Genomic DNA, 18,670 nt, shown 5'->3' on the forward strand with positions numbered 1-18,670 from the left:
CATCATAATAATTTTATCAAAAAAACAAAATCAAAACATAGCATTTTTTCTAACATCGTTAGATAATTCAAACAAATTCATTTTATGCCTTTCTTCTTTATTTTTATTAAAATACTACTTTTAATTGTGAATGTTTGAAAAGAAAAGGTCATGCAGGCTTTAATGATAAATTGTAGAGAGATAAGATAGAAATGAAGTGAGAGTGCATTATTGGGTGAGATCTTTCTCTTAACTAGCCATTCTCATTGTATTTAATTATTGCCTTTTTATACATTCTATTCACACCTAGCCACACTTATCCATTCTCCCACTATTAGTTTACAGCTTTTCTTTCATATAAAAATATTATCCTCCCTCCCCACCTTAAAATTGTTAGTTCGGATGAGCCAAATTTATTTTTATTTTTAGTAAACTAAAAGAAGGTCAAAAAAGAAATTTGTCTAATTTATTTTTTAATGTTCAAAAATATGTTACGTTTAATTATTTTAAGAACTAAAATTGCATTTTATTGACAGTTAGCCCCACCTACCCATTCTCCTACTAGTACTTCATAGTTTTTCTTATAGAAAAAAATGTTATCCTCCCTCCCTGACTTAAAATTATTAATTTAGATGAGCCAAATTTATTTTTATTTTAATTAGATTGAAAGAAGGGTAGAAAAGGAATTTGATTAAGTTATTTCTTAATGTCTAATGTTCATAAATGTGTCACGTTTTAATTATTTTAAGGGCTAAAATTGCTACAATACAAATAGTTTAAGATATTAGGTCATTCTTGAAGAATAATTTATAAGTAAAATTGTATCTTAACTCAAATATACTAGCATGACAAGTGTCATTTTTTATCTAACTTAAGTCCCAATCAACATTTTTAATGATTAAGGTTGGGGTATTTAACATCAGGGACAAAATATATTTATATTTTAATTGCTTTAAAGGCAAAATTAATATGACAAATAATTTAGGACACTCCTCAAAAAATAATTTACAATAAAAAATATACCTTAACCTAAAAAAAAACTTTACACACACACACACACACAAAAATTGTTTAATATTTAAACTTATTAAGTCAAATTCAAGTGATGTTATAATTTAAAATAATTTTCAGAGAGACTTTAAAAACCACAAATTCTAAAATTTTAAAGAACAACTAGGGATGTTAGTGAAAAGAACTTTTTTTTTTTTTACTTCCTGAAAAACTAGCAACACCAAAGTCAAAGTCAAATCCAAGTTCGAAGCTCTCCTCTCCGAGTGCATTGCCAATTTTGATACAAACCTAAATGTCCGTTTGAATTTCAATTGAGTATAATAGATTATGAAAATAATTAATTAAGTGATATATTTTAATCATAATTAATTATGTTATAATGTAATCTATTTGAATACTGTTTTTCTAAAATTAATTTTAACATAATTAAAAATATTTGAATAATTTAATCAGAATTAATTTTAACTATATAAATTATTATATAATTTAATTCTTAAATATCAAACATTAATTTTTTGAGGATATAAAATTTGAATTTTATTAAGGGGAAAAAAAGAGAAGAGATGAGAGTTTAATTTTATTTTTATTAAATTATGTGCTTTATTTGTAATTTTTTCGTGGGCTTTCTTTTGTAATTTTCTCCAACGTTTTTTGATAAACTTCTGGCAAAAGCTATTCCATCAGTTTACGGGAAAACGCGCGTAATACGTCAGAAGCGATTTTTGTCCTTTTTTGACTGGTTGGGTAATTTGCTGAAGAAATCGATTTTGGAGGGGGAAAATCGATTTTTTCTCTTATGCAAACACACTGAAGCTGATAAGCATAGAAATTGTGGGGATTCCAGCCGGTTTTCCAGTCGCACAGAGCTGCTGTTGAGAGATCCGAGCTGCCCCAATCAGAAACTTCCGGTGAAGTCTCATGGAAGAAGAAGATCGGATTCAGAAAGAAACAGGAAAGCAGCTGCCGGAAGTAGATAGAGCACAATCACAACAGCTGCAACTGCGACGACCACGACTCCAGCCTGGAGTGGAAGAGAAACTTGTCTTGCAATTCATGGATTCTATGCATAACTACCTTGCCCTCTTTGATGCATTGTCTTCGACACTTCGTCAGGTAGAGACATCGATTCTTACCACTCAGCCACAACCATGTTACAGCTTCTTATGCCTCAATTATGACTTTTAAATGTTTCGGTGTTCTCTGAATTAGTACGTTATTCACTATTTTAAGACGATGGGAGCATGAGGATGTTTCTGTTCATTAGGTTGCTCCTGATAGAGAGGAAAAAGATTTTAGGTTGTTTTAGGGTAAATCCCTTCCATAGAGGTATCTGGCTTTGATAAGTGGGTCTATAAGTCCATAACAACAAAAAACAATGTGGGAGCGTCCGTACATCAACCAGTTAATCGACAAAATGTAATTTAAACTATGGTTTCTTGTATGCACTTGAAAGCAAAAGCATTAATCCCAGAACGCATCAAATTATTCATGCAACTAGTCACAAACTGTTGCTTTTTGCAAATAAGATGAAAAGCTTGTATAAATATCTTTCGTCGAGTTCATGCCTCAAAGACAAAGTCGCAATCTTTAATTCCAAACAAGTGTGAAAGTTCTTGAGCTGATTAAGCTCATTCTGATTTAAAAGTTGGCTGACAGAACAGACGTTCTGCAACCTTGATACCAGTATAATTGTGTAGAAAGGTTCTGATAAACATTCCCCTCCTCTTTCTCCTCCACTTGTTACCTGTCAATTGGTTTTATAATATACAATGAATTAAATTATCTGAAAAATTTTATCCTCTCTGATGACAAGGAACGGAAATATTAAAAGGATTAGGCAATCGTAACATGATAACGGAATGTCGATTGTTTAGTTCTGATTGTTTTATCACATAAATTCTTCATCCCTCGCTCCTAGAAAAGCTATAGAATCTCCATTTACCCTTTCAAGTTGCCAACTAAGAAATTTTATAACGTCCTTTTTTTGGTTGTCGGTTGACGTATCATGCTTTCTCTCTCTTAAAAATATCACAGGGATGGCTGGATTTAGCAAGTGCTCGACACTCTATGGGTGGCTTACGCATCAGTAGTTCCTTATTGGACATGAAACTCCATTCAGCTGCTACAACAGTGAAGATAACCCAATATGATGGTGAAGACTGCTAATTTTAAAGGACATGCATGTTTGTAACTGCTGAATCGTACTAGTTCCCGTTTACCAACTCTCTTACAACAATCCCTAAAATAATCTGTGATTTTGTCATTCTCATTGGGCTGCAAAATTGTTCTCATTCTTCTTCACAATGGAAAAGCTTTTATTTTGCTACTTGTTTACCCTGCATTGAAATTGAGGGAGCATTTGTTTCAGATATTGCAGTGGACTCCATTGCAGTGCAACCATGCTTCATGTTGCGCAAGTGGGTATCCTCTGAAAATGGAACTAGTCAATTAGAAGATAACAATGTGCATCTCCACGAGAGTGATAGTATTATGCAATCATCTGGTATGGAGACTCTCTCCCTATGCATTGATTGAATGGTATGCTTTTCTGCTTTTCTCTGTAGACCTGAATAATATAAGGGGGAGGATTCGTGCACTGACGGACCCAAATGCTAATATTTCTTTTTATAAGGAAGAGTGAATGCTTTAATTTACATATTCTTTAGGGTTATGTTTGAAATGAAGCACACACATCAGAGTAAACTTGAATTGAATTTACAAGGTGATTCTTCTGCTATATGTTATAAGAAATTAAGAACCATGCCAGCTGTTTCTCATTTCCTCGTTTATTTATTAAGCTGAAGAAAATGCTGAGGTGACTGTTTCAAAGAACTTGTCCGGACCTACAGACAATGATCAAGTAAGTATTCTGCAACTGTTACTGCTTCCTGAACTCCTACGCCATATATTTGTTTTTCTGTAATTAGCACATCCATTAGAAGTATATCGCTTTGGCTTGCTGATATAACTGCTGTTTTGTGTTTACTTGGTTAATAAATAATAGCAATTAAATACTTCCAACATTTATCTTCACTTAACTCTGAATTGTCTGTTGAGTTAGCCCATGGGTCTTGTTTCTGCCTTTTCAAGTTTCAGAAGGAGCGATCCAAGTCACTGTCAACGTTTGGGATTTTAATTTCTCCAAAGCTTCGAGCCGCCCAGTTGTCATTTGAGAGAGGTGAACATTACAACTTAAGATCTTACTTCCCACAACTCTATCAGCATATTTGCTTTTAGTCGTCTGTGAATTCCTATAGCTAGGAAATTTGATTTATTCTGTCAACCAAAATTCTTTGCAGCACTAGAGACGCTTGTAGAAATAGCAAACATGCAGTCATCGGTGCTATATTCTTTTGATCAACTTCATCATGAGGTGGAAGATAATAAAAGATGAAAAGGTAGGAATTTTTCAGGTATACTAAATCTTGACTCCCTGTACTTTTTTCCTCTATTTCACTTTTATCTTCTCTACACGCATCTATCCTTATCAGCTGGATCCTAGTTTTTATTTGGCTGTTTACTTGGTGGATCTATTTCACATAACATATATTATTCATACAAAATACCACAGTATTGGACATGCCTGGAGACAAGTAGAATAATGCCTTGTGCGTAAGGTGTTTTCCACTTGGCTGTTTATATTGTTATGATTACCAACATCATCATCATTGTTGAGACCTTTGTTAAATTTGATATTGGACAGGACTTGTGTTTTCTGATGGCAAGTACATCATTTTACTACACCAGCGGTGGCTGCGGCTATCAAATGTTGACTTTGAATTGCAAGCATACTTTGTGCCGTAGGGCAGAGGTGGTTGTAAGTTTCGCAGTTAGCCAATTAACCAAATTTTTAATAATTGTATCAGTCATTGAATAGAAATAAATATTGGTTGAAGATTTAATAGTTCAACCAAACTGTTTTTTATTTTAAATACTAATATTTTATTAAGCTAGAATATTTAAGATTAATATATTTCGTCTTTAAATAAGAGGCATGAGTACTAATGAAAGAAACTATGGCTCTTTAAACACGAAATATTAGGTTCAAGTCTTTATAAATGTAGAAAATGATTTTAGGAATGAGGATGACTATTCTTAATACTTAATCCATGTTCACTTGTGCGTCTATACAGAACCCGACCCTCTCAGCGGCCACTTTCCTGAGCATCGCTCAGCGGCCAAATCTGGTCCATTTAAATTATCAAAATCTCATCAATTTACATATTAGATGGTTTAAAAAAAAGTGCATGCGAATAATTTATTTTTAAATAGTAAAAAAATAAATTTTGAAATATCATGTAGGGATGAAATGAAAGTATATTAGGTCAGGCTAGAGTTTGGCCTAATAAGCCTTGCCTATTTATATAAGCTTAAGCTTAACTTTTTTGTTAAACAGGCTATGTTGAAATTTAAACAAGTGAGGTTGTATGACTCTGCATGCTTGAAATTTAAACAAGTGAGGTTGTATGACTGTGCATGCTTTTTTTTTTTATGTTAAATAGACTTTGTCACGCTTGCAAAGACATACAATTTATCGTATTTAAATTCTGGCCTAGCCTAATTAACAAAAAAGTCAAGCTTAAATTTATAATTAAGTATATTTCTATAAATACACTGAGCCTGTTTCGTTAAAATCTGACCTAGGTTTGACATATTTTCACCCTTAAATTGATCTTTCAAAATGTTTTTTTTTTACTATTTAAAAATGAATTGTTGACATGCATTTTTGAACGCCATACGACATATGCATATATGTGATTTTGATTATTTGAATGGACCAAATTTAGTGGATGAGAGACGCAGAGCAAGGTGGCTTGAGAAGACTCGGATCCGTGTCTATCTTCTATTGTGGTGGCAAGAAAATAGAACCGCATTGAGCATCGGAGACAATGGCCTTGAAAGATATTATCCTGGAAACTGATTGTAAAAGTCTTGTTCGTTTCCGTAGCTCAATTCACAGCCCAGTTATACTAGACACTTCTAAGCTCTTGAACTCCTGTTGGTCTGTTCAAACGGGCCATATTCCAAGATCTCATAATCAAGTGGCTGATTGTCTTGCAAAAGAGGCTTTCAATGCCTCTGGCTATTTTTAGAACACTCCCTTCCTCTATGAGGAACCTTGTACCTGACAATTTTATGGGATTTCATTCCCCCTCTTTTTCTTCCTCTACTGATTCTATTTATAAATTACTTTTAATCTATTTTATTAATATAAAAAAAACTTTAAAAATTATTAATTCTATCTTAAAATTTAATAAATTTTTAATTTTATTCTTGTTAAATATACGCACTTCAATGATGTATTTTCTCTCTCTAACATTTAATGAAGGGTAAAAAAAAATCTATGATAAAAATTAATAATATGACTTATAAATAGAATTAAAAAAAAAATTTCTCTCTACCCTATATATATAACTAGAAGGAGTAGTTGGTCAATAAATTGGGCACTGCCCTCTTTTCTACCCCAAAAAAAAAAAAAAAATACAACCGCATTTTCCTTTTGTTGAAGTTCGTGGAATCTATATAAGAAAACGAATCGTTTTGCATGACTGTATTTTATTGTAGAAGAAAATTATATATATAGGATATCATTGGAATAATAAGTTTATGAAAATTACTCTTTCAATTTTAAAACCTAAACTATTAGGTGTGTTTTGGTTTAATTAACGTTTGTAAAAAGTTCATTTGTCAGATTAAAATTTAATAAACACTATCAGCTTACCAAAAAAAAAAAAGCACTTCCAAATATATATAATCGCCAAAGAGGACAAAGAGTTATGAATGTAATCTTACATGACTAATTAAGATATATAATTTCATCTCATTAATGAATAAAAATAATCATCCTACCAAGCATATATAAACATATAAATTACAAATTTAGAAATAAAAATATAACTAATTGCCCTAGTATGGTTTGATCCTTAATTCTTCGTCAATTATTACTGTTTTCTATGGTTTGGCCATGTTGATAAAACATAATAACGCCAACGTATCATCAAGTTTTCAGGAGAAAAAAAAATGTTAGAAGTAACTTTTAGAAAAGTATCTCTCCATCTGGTGTGGATCGTTTTTTAAATTGATTTTCATTGGAAGTTCATATAAGCCAGATAATATTTGACAGCATCTGAATTCATAAATTTGGATTTAAATTTTAATTTAAAATCTCACAGTTAAAATTTAAATAATTTAAAATTTATTATTTGAATAATGTAAAGTTTGATGCTAAATTTCAAGCAAAAAATAGACCAACTTCAACCGGTACAAGTCTAAGGTCGTATTTGGTAGGTTGAAATTTTAGAGATGGAAATGAAATTGAGATAAGGATTTGAATAGTAATGCTTGGTAGATATGAATTACAGTTCCTATGAATCCTGATTTTATGAAAATAGGCTGAATTGAATTGTTTGTTTAAAGTCATGGAATTAGGAGCAATTTCATAAAATTGTAACTTTTAAGACACTTTTACCATCATAAAAATTTTAGAAAGATAAATTTACCTTAAAGACATATAACCCTATCACACTCAAAATTGACTACTAGGCATGGCACAATGAGCAAAGACGCAAGAGAAATGGCAAGATTGACAACAAGAAGGATGACAAACGACATGGTCTAGATAGATATTTTGGATTTCATGACCAAGGCATGATAATCGACTTCCCTCCTCCATCATTTTTCATCTTGGATTTTATATCCCTCTCCCGTCTCTCCTGTCTTTAGATGTGGCTACTTCTTCTTTGTTAAGGTACTTCTTCTTCTTCTTCTTGTCGGTGCAAGAAGGTTCGAGCTCAATCATAATCCCTCCAGCATGAAGTTATATTATGTGATATATGCTCTATAATCTCTTACATTTGGTACCCTCCTCTTTTATAAACTAATGTCAATGCCTTGACAAATATTACACCCCTACTAAGAAGTCCAGAAAATTATACCTGATAGCAAGCATAGGCAAGAACAAAACATGAGAAAAAATAAGTAAAAATGACACTGCTTTAGTTTTTGTGTTAAAGATCAGGAAATGCCATACAATCATCATAGTTTAAGTTTGCATAAAATTGATGATATGGGTTTAGAGTTTAGAGAGAATGACAATGATCTACTAATGAAATGCTATCAATTAGTTGCCTTAAGTTGCTCGACTCAATGAGTGCAGCAAGCATGCTAAACGAGATTTTTGCTCTCTCATACTCAGATCTAGTCCCAATTTTTTAAATTAAATTGAAGTCTAACAACAACACTTCTCATCCATTATAGATTATTACCTTAAAAATTAGTTCAAAGCCAGCATGACACAATGTGTGTTTAGTTTAAGATGATTTACTAGAGTTCCATGATTTTTCAGTCAAAGATGATTTACTAGAGTTTTATTAAATATGGGTTCTACGTTAGAATTTTATACATTTTTTTTGCCAATAGAATTTTATATATTAAAGTAGATCTTACCTTGTGATATTTATTGGATGTTTTAGAATTTTTTAACCTAATATTTAAAATTTGTAACTTACAATTATAGATCTAAAAATGAGAGATGTGATAGTTAATTTGATGATTTGGTGAATGCGTGTTCTTCACTCTATGTATTAATCTTTTTTTGCCATCTATACCATTATAGCCTTGCGTAGGAACCGTATTAGTCAAATGCCATATACAGTAGACTTTGATGCTAATAGAATCCACTTATAGAACTTGGTGTATAGAAGTAACACTGCTTGTTATAACCAGCTTAGAATGAATAGAGCCACATTCGACAAGCTATGTCTTACGCTTGACATTATAAGGGGTTTAAAATCAATCAAAAACATGCTAGTCGATGACTAAGTGCCAATGTTCTTACATATCCTTGCACATCATCTAAAAAATAAAGTTACACGATTTTATTTGAGGAGGTTTGGTGAAACTATAAGTTGGTATTTTAATTTGGTCTTAACCTCTATAATGAAATTGAATCAAGAGCTTCTAAAGAAACCCGAGATTAATGCTAAGGATTTAATAGATGAAAATTGGAGGTGGTTTAAGGTAATCTCATATCTTAATTCACAACTTATATTAATGATATTATTTATTTATTCTTTTAATTAATTATTTTTCATTTTTAGTATTGTTTAGGTGCTCTTGATGGTACCCATATTAAAGTGAAGGTGCCTATGGCTGACAAAGCAAGATATAGAAATCAAAAGGAGAAAATAACCACTAATGTGTTGGGAGTTTGCTTTCTAGATGGACAATTCATATATGTTTTAACGGGTTAGGAAAGCTCAGCGTCTGATAGTAGAGTTTTGCGAGATGCAATTACTCATAGGAATGGTTTGAAAGTACCTTAAGGTAATGTTAATTTGTTAATTTATTTTTAAGTAATGATCAATGTAGTAATAAACTTAAAGTTAATTTCTTTTATTCTTATAGGCTAATATTACTTGGTTGATGCGGGGCATGCAAATTGTGAAAGATTTCTTGCCCCATTTTGAGGTTAGTGATACCACTTAAGTGAGTAGAGAGATGGACAGCAGCCTTTAACTCTACGTGAGTACTTCAACATGAGGCATTCGTCTGTGCGTAATGTTATTGAACATTATTTTGGAATGTTGAAACTACAATGGGCAATTCTTAGAAGTCCTTCATTCTACCCCGCTCAAGTCCATAATCAAGTTATCATAGCATGTTATCTCCTTCATAATTTGATCCATCAACAAGGAGATGATCCACTGGATGTAAAGATAGAAGCATTCAAGACAATACCAATTATATGAAGATATCTTCCATTCAAACAATTGAGACATCAAATGCATGGGCTAACTTTTGTGATACCTTGGCAAATGAAATGTTTGTTGAACTTGAGTCATAAGGGTAGTATGTGAGCATTAGAAGAGACACATAAATCTAGATGTGACTTATATTCTAATTGAAAATTTGTAGATGTATGTTTTATGTAATGACAACATTATAAACAATTTTATTAGGTGATATTTGCCTTCTTTGCAATATTGTGGTGTATGATATTTTATCTTTACAACAATTGATTATGTTATGATATGTTAAAACTAGTGACGATTTTTGTTGTTTAAGTAAGATTATAACAGGTGGCGATTCCATAAAGTCAACACATCATGTTTAGACACCTAAGGAAGACTCCCTTCTTGTGTAATCCTTGCTTCAACTTCATGATGACGGGACCTTGGTTGTAGGCAATGAGTTTAAGTCTGCAGGTTTAAAGAGGTTGCAAAAATGATAGAGGAAAAGTCACTTGGATATGGGGTAATACTTGTACCTTACATTCAATCTCGTTTGAAGACATTAAAAACTAGTTGATAGGTCATATATTATATGTTATATGGTTCAAACACATATGAATTTGGTTAGGACCTTGACAAATAATATGTCACAGCAAACAAGGAAGTGTGGGATGAGTATATTAAGGTAAAACTTTACTAAAAAATATTTTTTATTTCAACTTTTATTTTGATAATAAATATTGATGCAGACTTGAATTTTTAAGCTTATTTGCTTTTTGATATTTTTGTATGATTTTGTGTTTACAGAGCCATAAAAAAGCTACTCATTTTAAGAACAAACCCTTTTCCTCTCTTTGATGCACTATGCTCTATATTTGGAAAAGATAAGGCAATAGGAAAAGGGTCACTTTCAAACTATGATATGCATGAGGTTGAAGCTGATACAGAGTTTGATACAACAACTGCTAATATTGATGAAGTTACTGTAGATATTAGACTAAAGATGGATCCATGAATTACATTCTCTAACCATCCATCAGAAAACACAAATGTTGGCACTTCTAAGTCTAAGAAAAGGAAAAGAACTAGCCAAGATCGTGATGATCTTATGATTGTGCACTTAAAGAGATATTACTTTCCAAGACATCAAGGATTCCTTTGCCTAATTAAGAGCTTGTTTAGACAAGTTGGCTCGAGAAGCAATGTTAGATGCACAAAGAAAGGCTCTATATGATAAGTTGTTGAAGGTTGAAGATCTTACTGACAATGAGCACGCTGGTGCATATCTTAAAATGATAGGTGATGATAAAATCCTTACTGGATTTCCTAACCTACCAAATAAGGCTAAGGCAGCTATGGTTCGCAAAATACTTTATGCATAAATGTTATGTGTAGATCATATATGCTACTTCTTTTGTGTATTATAGTATAGCGAAGTCTACATTGTAAACCATAATGAATATATTTGTTTAGCTCTATCATGGTTAGTAGCCTTTTTGATTAAGTAATTGTAGCTACCTTACATATAGAAAGTTTGCATTGTAAAGCACTCAAATCTACTAGTTTAGTTCATTTTTTGGTTTTGCCATGGCAGGTAAAATGTGCATTGGAAGATATGACAAAAAAATTGAGTCAAATATTTTGTACAAATGCTACCTAAAGATAATAGTTTGGTTCGCCTTTAGTTATGTGAAGAGGTGGTCTGTGTTTACTAGCTTCAATCTTTTTTTTAGTTTGTATTTTGTGATTTAAATAATTATCTCTAATATTATTAAAAAACTTGTATTGTGGGAGTTTTAAGCAAAGTAAACCATCTAGATTCACAACCCATTTTATATCATGTTTTTTCCAATAATATATGGCCGCAAAAAAAAGAAAAAAAGGAGTATAAAGGAGTGTATGATATTTTTGCTCAATATATATAAAATGTTATATTATATATATATATATAAGATAGTATTATATATATAATACTTATATATAATTTATATATGTATACTTTTTTGTAAAATATTTTACTTATATATAATATCTATCATCTATATTATATTGCATTAACATATAAAATACATAAGGAAATTGAAATACAATTAAGCTTTTATTATGTTTTTTTAATTTTTATATTGGGATATTTTTGTCTTTTAAGTATAATTTCATTTTCATGTCTTAAGTACCAAACAAAAATAATGCAAGAATTTCATCTAATTTTTTTAACATACCAAATATATTTTTATAATCTGATTTGGATTTTAATTTTGTTTTCAATTTTAATTTTAATTTTGTAAAAATTATTTAATCATACCAAACGGAGATATGAAGATGAAAGTCTCATGAAATGACAAGGGTCGCCATATAACTCAATGCACTGATTCCCTTCTTTAATTTAAACAACTCGTGTTAGATCTCACCCGCTTTCTCTTCTCTCACCTTCATCATTCATGACTTCAATTTTCTTGTACGACCATGTTTGAGTTTGTTAGGTTTCATGGCGGCGGAGAGCTTCGTTGGTATATCTATATCTATCAATAGATCAGGTTTTTCCCTGCTGTCTTTGAGTTTCTTTGCTGGTTTCTCTCCAATTCTTTTACATTCTAATATAAAATTTCCAAGTTTCATTTTCTCTTTAAGATTTGCCTAACAACTTGTTATATTTTATTATTATCAATCGCCTTGATCTACTAACATGAGTCATTAATCAATTGGATTATCTCCATTTCTCTAAACAAAGTAACAAACCCACGTATCACCTTAAATATTCTCACTAAACAACACACTTAACAAGCTCGCTGGGATTGAAATGGAAGCAGAGAGAATGGACGATGATGAGATCCAGAACTTCATCAAGGTATGGATCAAAGCTATCTCATGCCTCTGCTATTGTTACTACGTATCTTCAAGAACACCGAAAGATCTCTTCAGGCTTCTCTCTCTCTTGTTCCGATCCTCTTCGTCTTCCTCCTTCTTCCCTTAACCCTCCGCTCTGTACACCTCAGTGGGCCCACCACCTTCTTCCTCATTTGGCTCTGCCCTTTCAAACTCTTGCTTTTCTCCTTTACTCAAGGCCCTCTCTCGCCTCTCCCTCCAAACATCGTTCATTTCATCCTCATCGCCTCTCTCCCGTCAAGATTCAATCTCAGACTCAGATCCTTACTAACAACCCAGAAAACCGAATCTCAATCGATTCTCTTTGTAAAAGTGCTTCTCTTGGCTGCGATCGTCCGCGATTACATCTACAGAGATAACCTCCACCCGCACTTCATCTTATTCCTCTACTTCTGCCACGTGTACCTTGGCCTAGAGCTATTATTAGGTCTCTTTGCCGCTCCAGCTCGAGCCATGTTCGGTTTCCAGATCGAGCCGCATTCAACGAGCCATATCTCAGCACGTCGCTTCAGGATTTCTAGGGTCGTAGGTGGAACCTCATGGTAACCAGTATTCTACGGCCACCATATACAGTCCATTACGACATTTATGTTCGCACATTTTGGGCCAATATTACAGCCTAATGCCTGCTATGCTGGCCACGTTCATTGTTTCGGGTTTGATGCATAAGTTGATCTATTATTACCTTACACGGGTGCCTCCCACGTGGGAGGTCACGTGGTTCTTTGTGTTGCCCGGTGTGTGCACGGCCGTCGAGGGGGAGGTGAAGAAGGTGGCGGGTCGCCGTGGATGGGGGCTGCACCGGGCAGTGTCGGTGCCGGCGATGGTGGTGTTTTTGATGGCGACAAGCGAGTGGTTGTTTCTTCCTCAATTAAAGAGAAATGGTGTGGATAGGAAAGCCAATAAGGAGTATTCAATAATGGTAGATTTTTTAAAGTCGAAATTACAACAACACTGGTGTTGAGTTTTGAAACTGCTGTGGCTTTAGATGTGAGACTTTGTGTGAGTGGGATTATATTTTTTTATACTAACTACTATTATTGATTATTGAGGTTAGCAACTTTTTCAATATATATAACTTTTTTATGTATAAAATTCGAACCATCAAATTTCCTTAAAAATAACTGAGTATCTTACATTGTAAATTAATTAACCATACCGTTGGTTTAATTTAATCATATATGCTTCTTTAAGTAACATAATATTATATCTTTTCCAATTCTATTGTTGTTATAATCTTGTTCCAAAATTGTTGCTTGAGAGTTTTAATACTTGGTTTATTGTTTTTAGGCCTATTGGTTTCGTTGAAAAACATGAGAGATTGTGGTTTTTTAAAAACGCCCACCGAATACTAAATAGCATAGATTGTGAACACTACTGTCGATGTGTATATAGAGAATATTATCACTCGAATCCCCCCCCCCCCAAAAAAAAGGGAAGAAGAATATTACCACTCACAGCTAGACTACAAACCTTGATAAAGCGTGTAATTAAATTACTTTATAATCGTGAACACGATTAATTTAACTAATTAACTTTATTTCGTTATGATCATTTACATTGCAATATTATTACAGAGAGTATATATTGTAAAGAATTCAGAGATGTTCAAATAAATTAAGTTATAGTCTAATATAGATAAGGTGTACTGTTGGCATGTGTTCTAAATGTGGCCATTGCACAAAACCTTTAATCCTTTGTGAATAATGCCATATTTTGTAAACAGCGTTATACACTTAGGCAGCATTAGTGTATATTTATGGAATTTTAAACTGGGAATTGAATTATGGAAATTTGTTGTTTTTATATTAAGAATTGAACTTGGTACTTGCTATTTCTGAAATGAAATTGTTTGGGCTAAATCAATTATGCTTTTTATTACTTTCGTCACTGTATATTGACTACTAAAGGTTGGCTATACTGTATGCTCAAAGGGAGAGGCGCTTCATTATAAAAGAAATAAAGGAGCAAATTATCTCATAATTTTAAGTTGAGCAGCACCATAAATATTAAATTTATTTATTATATAAATTATTTTTTAATTTTTAAAAATGGTGTAATTGCTCGTCATTAATAAAAATCAACTTTAATAATTAGTTAATTAAAAAATAATTTTTTTTAATCATCTTTTTTAATTTTTTGGATCTTTGTTTATAATTTGTAGATCCTTCATTATAATTTTTATTATTTTATGTAATTTTTTATGTACTTTTCTATTATTTTATGGTCAATTACTTATGAAAGTAAATTTTATAACAATAAATTCAAATTACACCGTTTTTAATATTAATAGAAATAGTTTGTACAATAAATAAATTTAAAATTATGATATTACTAGATTTAAAATTTAAAAGTAATTTGTTCAACTCTCCTCTATGGAACTAAATTTTTTTTTTTTTGGATAAAAAAACTAACAAATTTTAACTCTTATCAATATATAATGTCAAATTTTAGCCAAAATTTATAGGACTGTCTCTTTAAATATATACTTCTTTTGTAAAAATATTTTTAACTAACCACACCTTTCAATAAGATAGTTAGTTATTTTAAACTAATATATCTTTCTACATTTATTTTTATTTAATAAAGTATATAAATTTAAATAAAATATGAAATAATTTATTTATTAAGATACTTTTGAAAAAAAAAAAGCACATTATTTGCTTCAAAATTTTAAAAATATCTTATATTTTTAATATTTAATATTTAAAAAATTCTTTATATTTTTAGACAAAATGAATATATATATATATATATATATATATATAAGAGAGAGTACTTTCTAAATTCTTAGATTTGTCAAATCAAAATAAGCTTCCTAAATTAGCCTGTATCAAAAAAATTTTAAATTAGGAATTTTCACCGGACGGGACGGGACCGGGACACCCCCGTCCCTGTCCCGTCTCGAAAAAAGATCGGGACTGAATTTTGATCCCTTGTCCCGTCCCGTCCCAAAGTCGTCCCGTCTCGTTAAGAGTTGGGACGGGACCGGGATAAGATCGGGACATCCCACCGTTCCGATAAATGAAATAATATCGAAAAAGATCTGGATAATAACCTTATTAAAATTTTAAATCATATATTTATTAAGTTTAAAATCAAAACAACACAAGTATATAAATAACAATAATTAAAATTATATTGAATTATATGATCACAACTACACTTATAAATAAATACAACTGATCTTTATGCTATGATTAGTAGTAACAACAGGCAAGTCAAACATAATATCAAATCATTGTTCTTCTATTTTAGTGAAGATGTACTAAGCTAATTACTTCTTCTAAAAATAAGCAAAAATACGTTGTAAATAAAGTTATTAAATACATAGATATAAAAATAAATTATTTAATATAATTAATAATTATAAACAAAGATATCGTCATGTTTACTCCATATATTAAAATTATTATATAAAAAAACTTTAGTTTTAAATAAGAATTGCAAGTTAAAATTATAATTGATATAATTAATATAAGTATAAATTATATTAATATAATTAATATATTTAAAAATAAAAAATAATAATATAATATTCGGGACGGGACGGGACGGGACGTCCCGATGGTAATTTCGTGTCTGTCCCGTCCCGAACCCCTTTCTTGTCTCATCCCGTAAAGTTTCGTCTCGATTATTTTCAGGTCAGGACAAGACTCGTTTTGATATAATCGGAATGATACCGGATCAATCGAGACGGGTTCAAATTAAATACCCTTATTTCAAATTAGTTTCGTTTTTCATCAAGGTATACGAACAACTCGTTACATTTATTATCATAAACTGTCCCATTTTCTAACCAATAAACCCCCCGTCACATTCAAATTCATTAAATATTCTCTCCACGCACAACCACCCAGCGAAGCACATGCGTTGAAGAAATATTGAAGAGGACAGAGAGAAAATGGACGAAGATGAAATCCAGAACTTCATCAGGTATGGATCAAAGCCATCTCATGCCTCTTCTACTGCTACTACGTATCTTCAACCATACCAAAAGGTCTCTTCAGGCTTTCTCTCTTGTTCCAGTCTTCTTCGTCTTCCTTCTTCTTCCCTTAAACCTCCATTCTTTCCCCTCGGTGGGCCGCCACGTTCTTCCTCGTTGGGCTCTGCCCTTTCAAACTCTTACTTTTCTCCTTCGATCAAGGCCCTCTCTCCCCCCTCCCTCCAAACATCGTCCATTTCATTCTCATCTCATCTCTCCAATCAAGATCAACCTCAGATCCATACAAACAACCCAGAAAAGCGAGTCTCGAAGTCGATTCTCTTCTTAAAAACCGCTTCTCCTGGCTGCGATCATCCGCGCTTACGGCTACAGAGATAACCTGCACCCGCATTTCATCTTGTTCCTATACTGCTCCCACATGTATCTCGGCTTGGAGCTCGTGCTGGTCTCTGTGCGGCTCCTGCTCAAGCCGCTGGATTCCAGATCGAGCCGCCGTTCAATGAGCCGTATCTCAGCACGTCGCTTCAGGACTTCTGGGTCGTAGGTGGAACCTCATGGTAACCAGTATTCTACGGCCCACCGTATACGACCCTATACGACACAATATCTACAAGCGTATTGGGCCTGCACGGCCCATTGCCAGCCACGCTAGCCACATTCGTGTGTCGGGTTGATGCATGAGTTGAATATTATTACCTCACGCGAGTGACTCCCACGTGGGAGGTCACGTGGTTCTTTGTGTTGCACGGCGTGTGCACGGCCGTCGAGGTGGAGGTGAAAGAGGCGGCAGGTCGCCGTGGATGGAGTCTGCACCAGGTGGTGTCGGGGCCACTGACTGGTGTTTTTGGCGGTCACCGGCGAGTGGTTGTTTTTCCCTCAGTTAGTTAGAAATGGTGTGGATAGGAAAGCCATTGAGGAGTATTGGGTGATGGTTGATTTTGTGAAGTCCAAGTTCTTACAATAGCATTGACGTCTTGTCTAGAAAGTGCTACGATTTTAGGCGTTGGAAATTATATATATATTTTAGGGAAATGGTATACTATTTTTTTCATGGTTGGTATACTAATTTCTTAAGGTCCGTTTGGTTACAAGAATTTTGGGCTGTGAAATGATAATCATGTCTCCATTCATATGTCACCCATGTTTGATTACTTGTAAGAGACATGAAATGATTTTGTCTAAGATCGTGGATTACCATATTTTTAAAAATGGAGAAGCCTTTGAAAAATAAAAAGAATCATATTGCCCACCTTAAATCTAACATGTTTTTTATCAAAATGCCTCTTTAATCACACCCACCTTTTATTTTTATTTTATTTATTATTTCCTCTTTATAATATTTTTAATCTTATAAAAAATATTTGTTAAGAAGTTTTTGAATTTAGTCAAATTTAAATTTAATTTCTTGTGTATCATCTTTATATATCTTTCTTATTTTGTACTTTTACAAAGTAAAATTTAAATTTAAAATAATTTTCTTGAAACACATTAATATATATGTGTGCGCGCGCGCATGCATGCCTGCATGTAGAGCGTGTGTGTGCGCGCGCATGCATGCCTGCATGTAGATGTGTATAAATTTTTGAAAAAACTTTTGAATGAAAATTAAAAAAAAAAAAAGGCAAATGCATTGAGATAAGAAAAAAGTGGTTGTTGCCTCGTTATGGTAAGGGTATTAAGGTCTTTATACTTTAATTTATATTTAAACAAATAATATAAATAAACTCTATTTTCATATACTTAAGTATTATATTAAATAAATTTATAATTATGATCATTCCATTTTTTTCCATTCTTCATCATTTCATTCTTTTTCATTATCTCCTTTTTCAAGAGCCAAACGTAACCGGAGGGTTTAATCTCTTAAAAATATAGTTAAGCTGCTCGAAAAAGTAACTAATATGATATATAATCAGCTGTTAATGTAATAATCAAAGTCAAAATATTGGATAAGAACTCACGATTCGTGGAACGTTAACAATGTGATTCACGAACAATTATTGCAATATTATTTTTTTCGGGTGAGTCTAGTTATCATTTTTTTATTGACTAAAAACATAGATTTAATAATTTAATATATTATAGTTTGTTTTACTTTTCCTAATATGCTTTAGGGGTG

At 32.3% G+C, this 18,670-nt stretch overlaps 1 protein-coding gene and 2 pseudogenes across 23 annotated transcripts; all 3 read left to right on the plus strand.

Annotated features, from left to right (window-relative positions):
• Positions 1–1,692: 1,692 nt before the first annotated feature.
• On the plus strand, positions 1,693–5,977 carry LOC129317137 (uncharacterized). 23 transcript variants are annotated; one of them, XR_008594946.1, is made up of 9 exons: positions 1,695–2,103; positions 3,025–3,142; positions 3,359–3,493; positions 3,789–3,850; positions 4,081–4,168; positions 4,290–4,403; positions 4,562–4,607; positions 4,694–4,807; positions 5,778–5,977. XR_008594946.1 is itself a non-coding variant. In XM_054961494.1 (8 exons), exons 1-6 carry the CDS (start codon positions 1,909–1,911, stop codon positions 4,382–4,384), a joined length of 693 nt encoding a protein of 230 aa, XP_054817469.1. In that variant the 5' UTR covers positions 1,695–1,908; the 3' UTR covers positions 4,385–4,388; positions 4,562–4,598; positions 4,694–4,979. The 23 variants fall into 23 exon arrangements, 6 of the variants coding, with proteins under 6 accessions (XP_054817471.1, XP_054817470.1, XP_054817472.1 ...); XR_008594948.1 differs by having other exon boundaries at positions 4,562–4,598; XR_008594939.1 differs by lacking the exon at positions 5,778–5,977 and adding an exon at positions 5,124–5,771.
• A 6,207-nt stretch (positions 5,978–12,184) lies between these two features.
• Positions 12,185–13,652, plus strand: LOC129317045 (probable long-chain-alcohol O-fatty-acyltransferase 5; annotated as a pseudogene).
• Positions 13,653–16,281: 2,629 nt separating this feature from the next.
• Positions 16,282–17,602, plus strand: LOC129318396 (probable long-chain-alcohol O-fatty-acyltransferase 1; annotated as a pseudogene).
• The last annotated feature ends 1,068 nt before the right edge of the window (positions 17,603–18,670 follow it).

This window comes from Prosopis cineraria, unplaced genomic scaffold, assembly GCF_029017545.1.
Source record: "Prosopis cineraria cultivar Desert tree isolate PC_DT_omini unplaced genomic scaffold, ASM2901754v1 PC8, whole genome shotgun sequence".
In the NCBI taxonomy this organism is placed as follows: Eukaryota; Viridiplantae; Streptophyta; class Magnoliopsida; order Fabales; family Fabaceae; genus Prosopis; species Prosopis cineraria.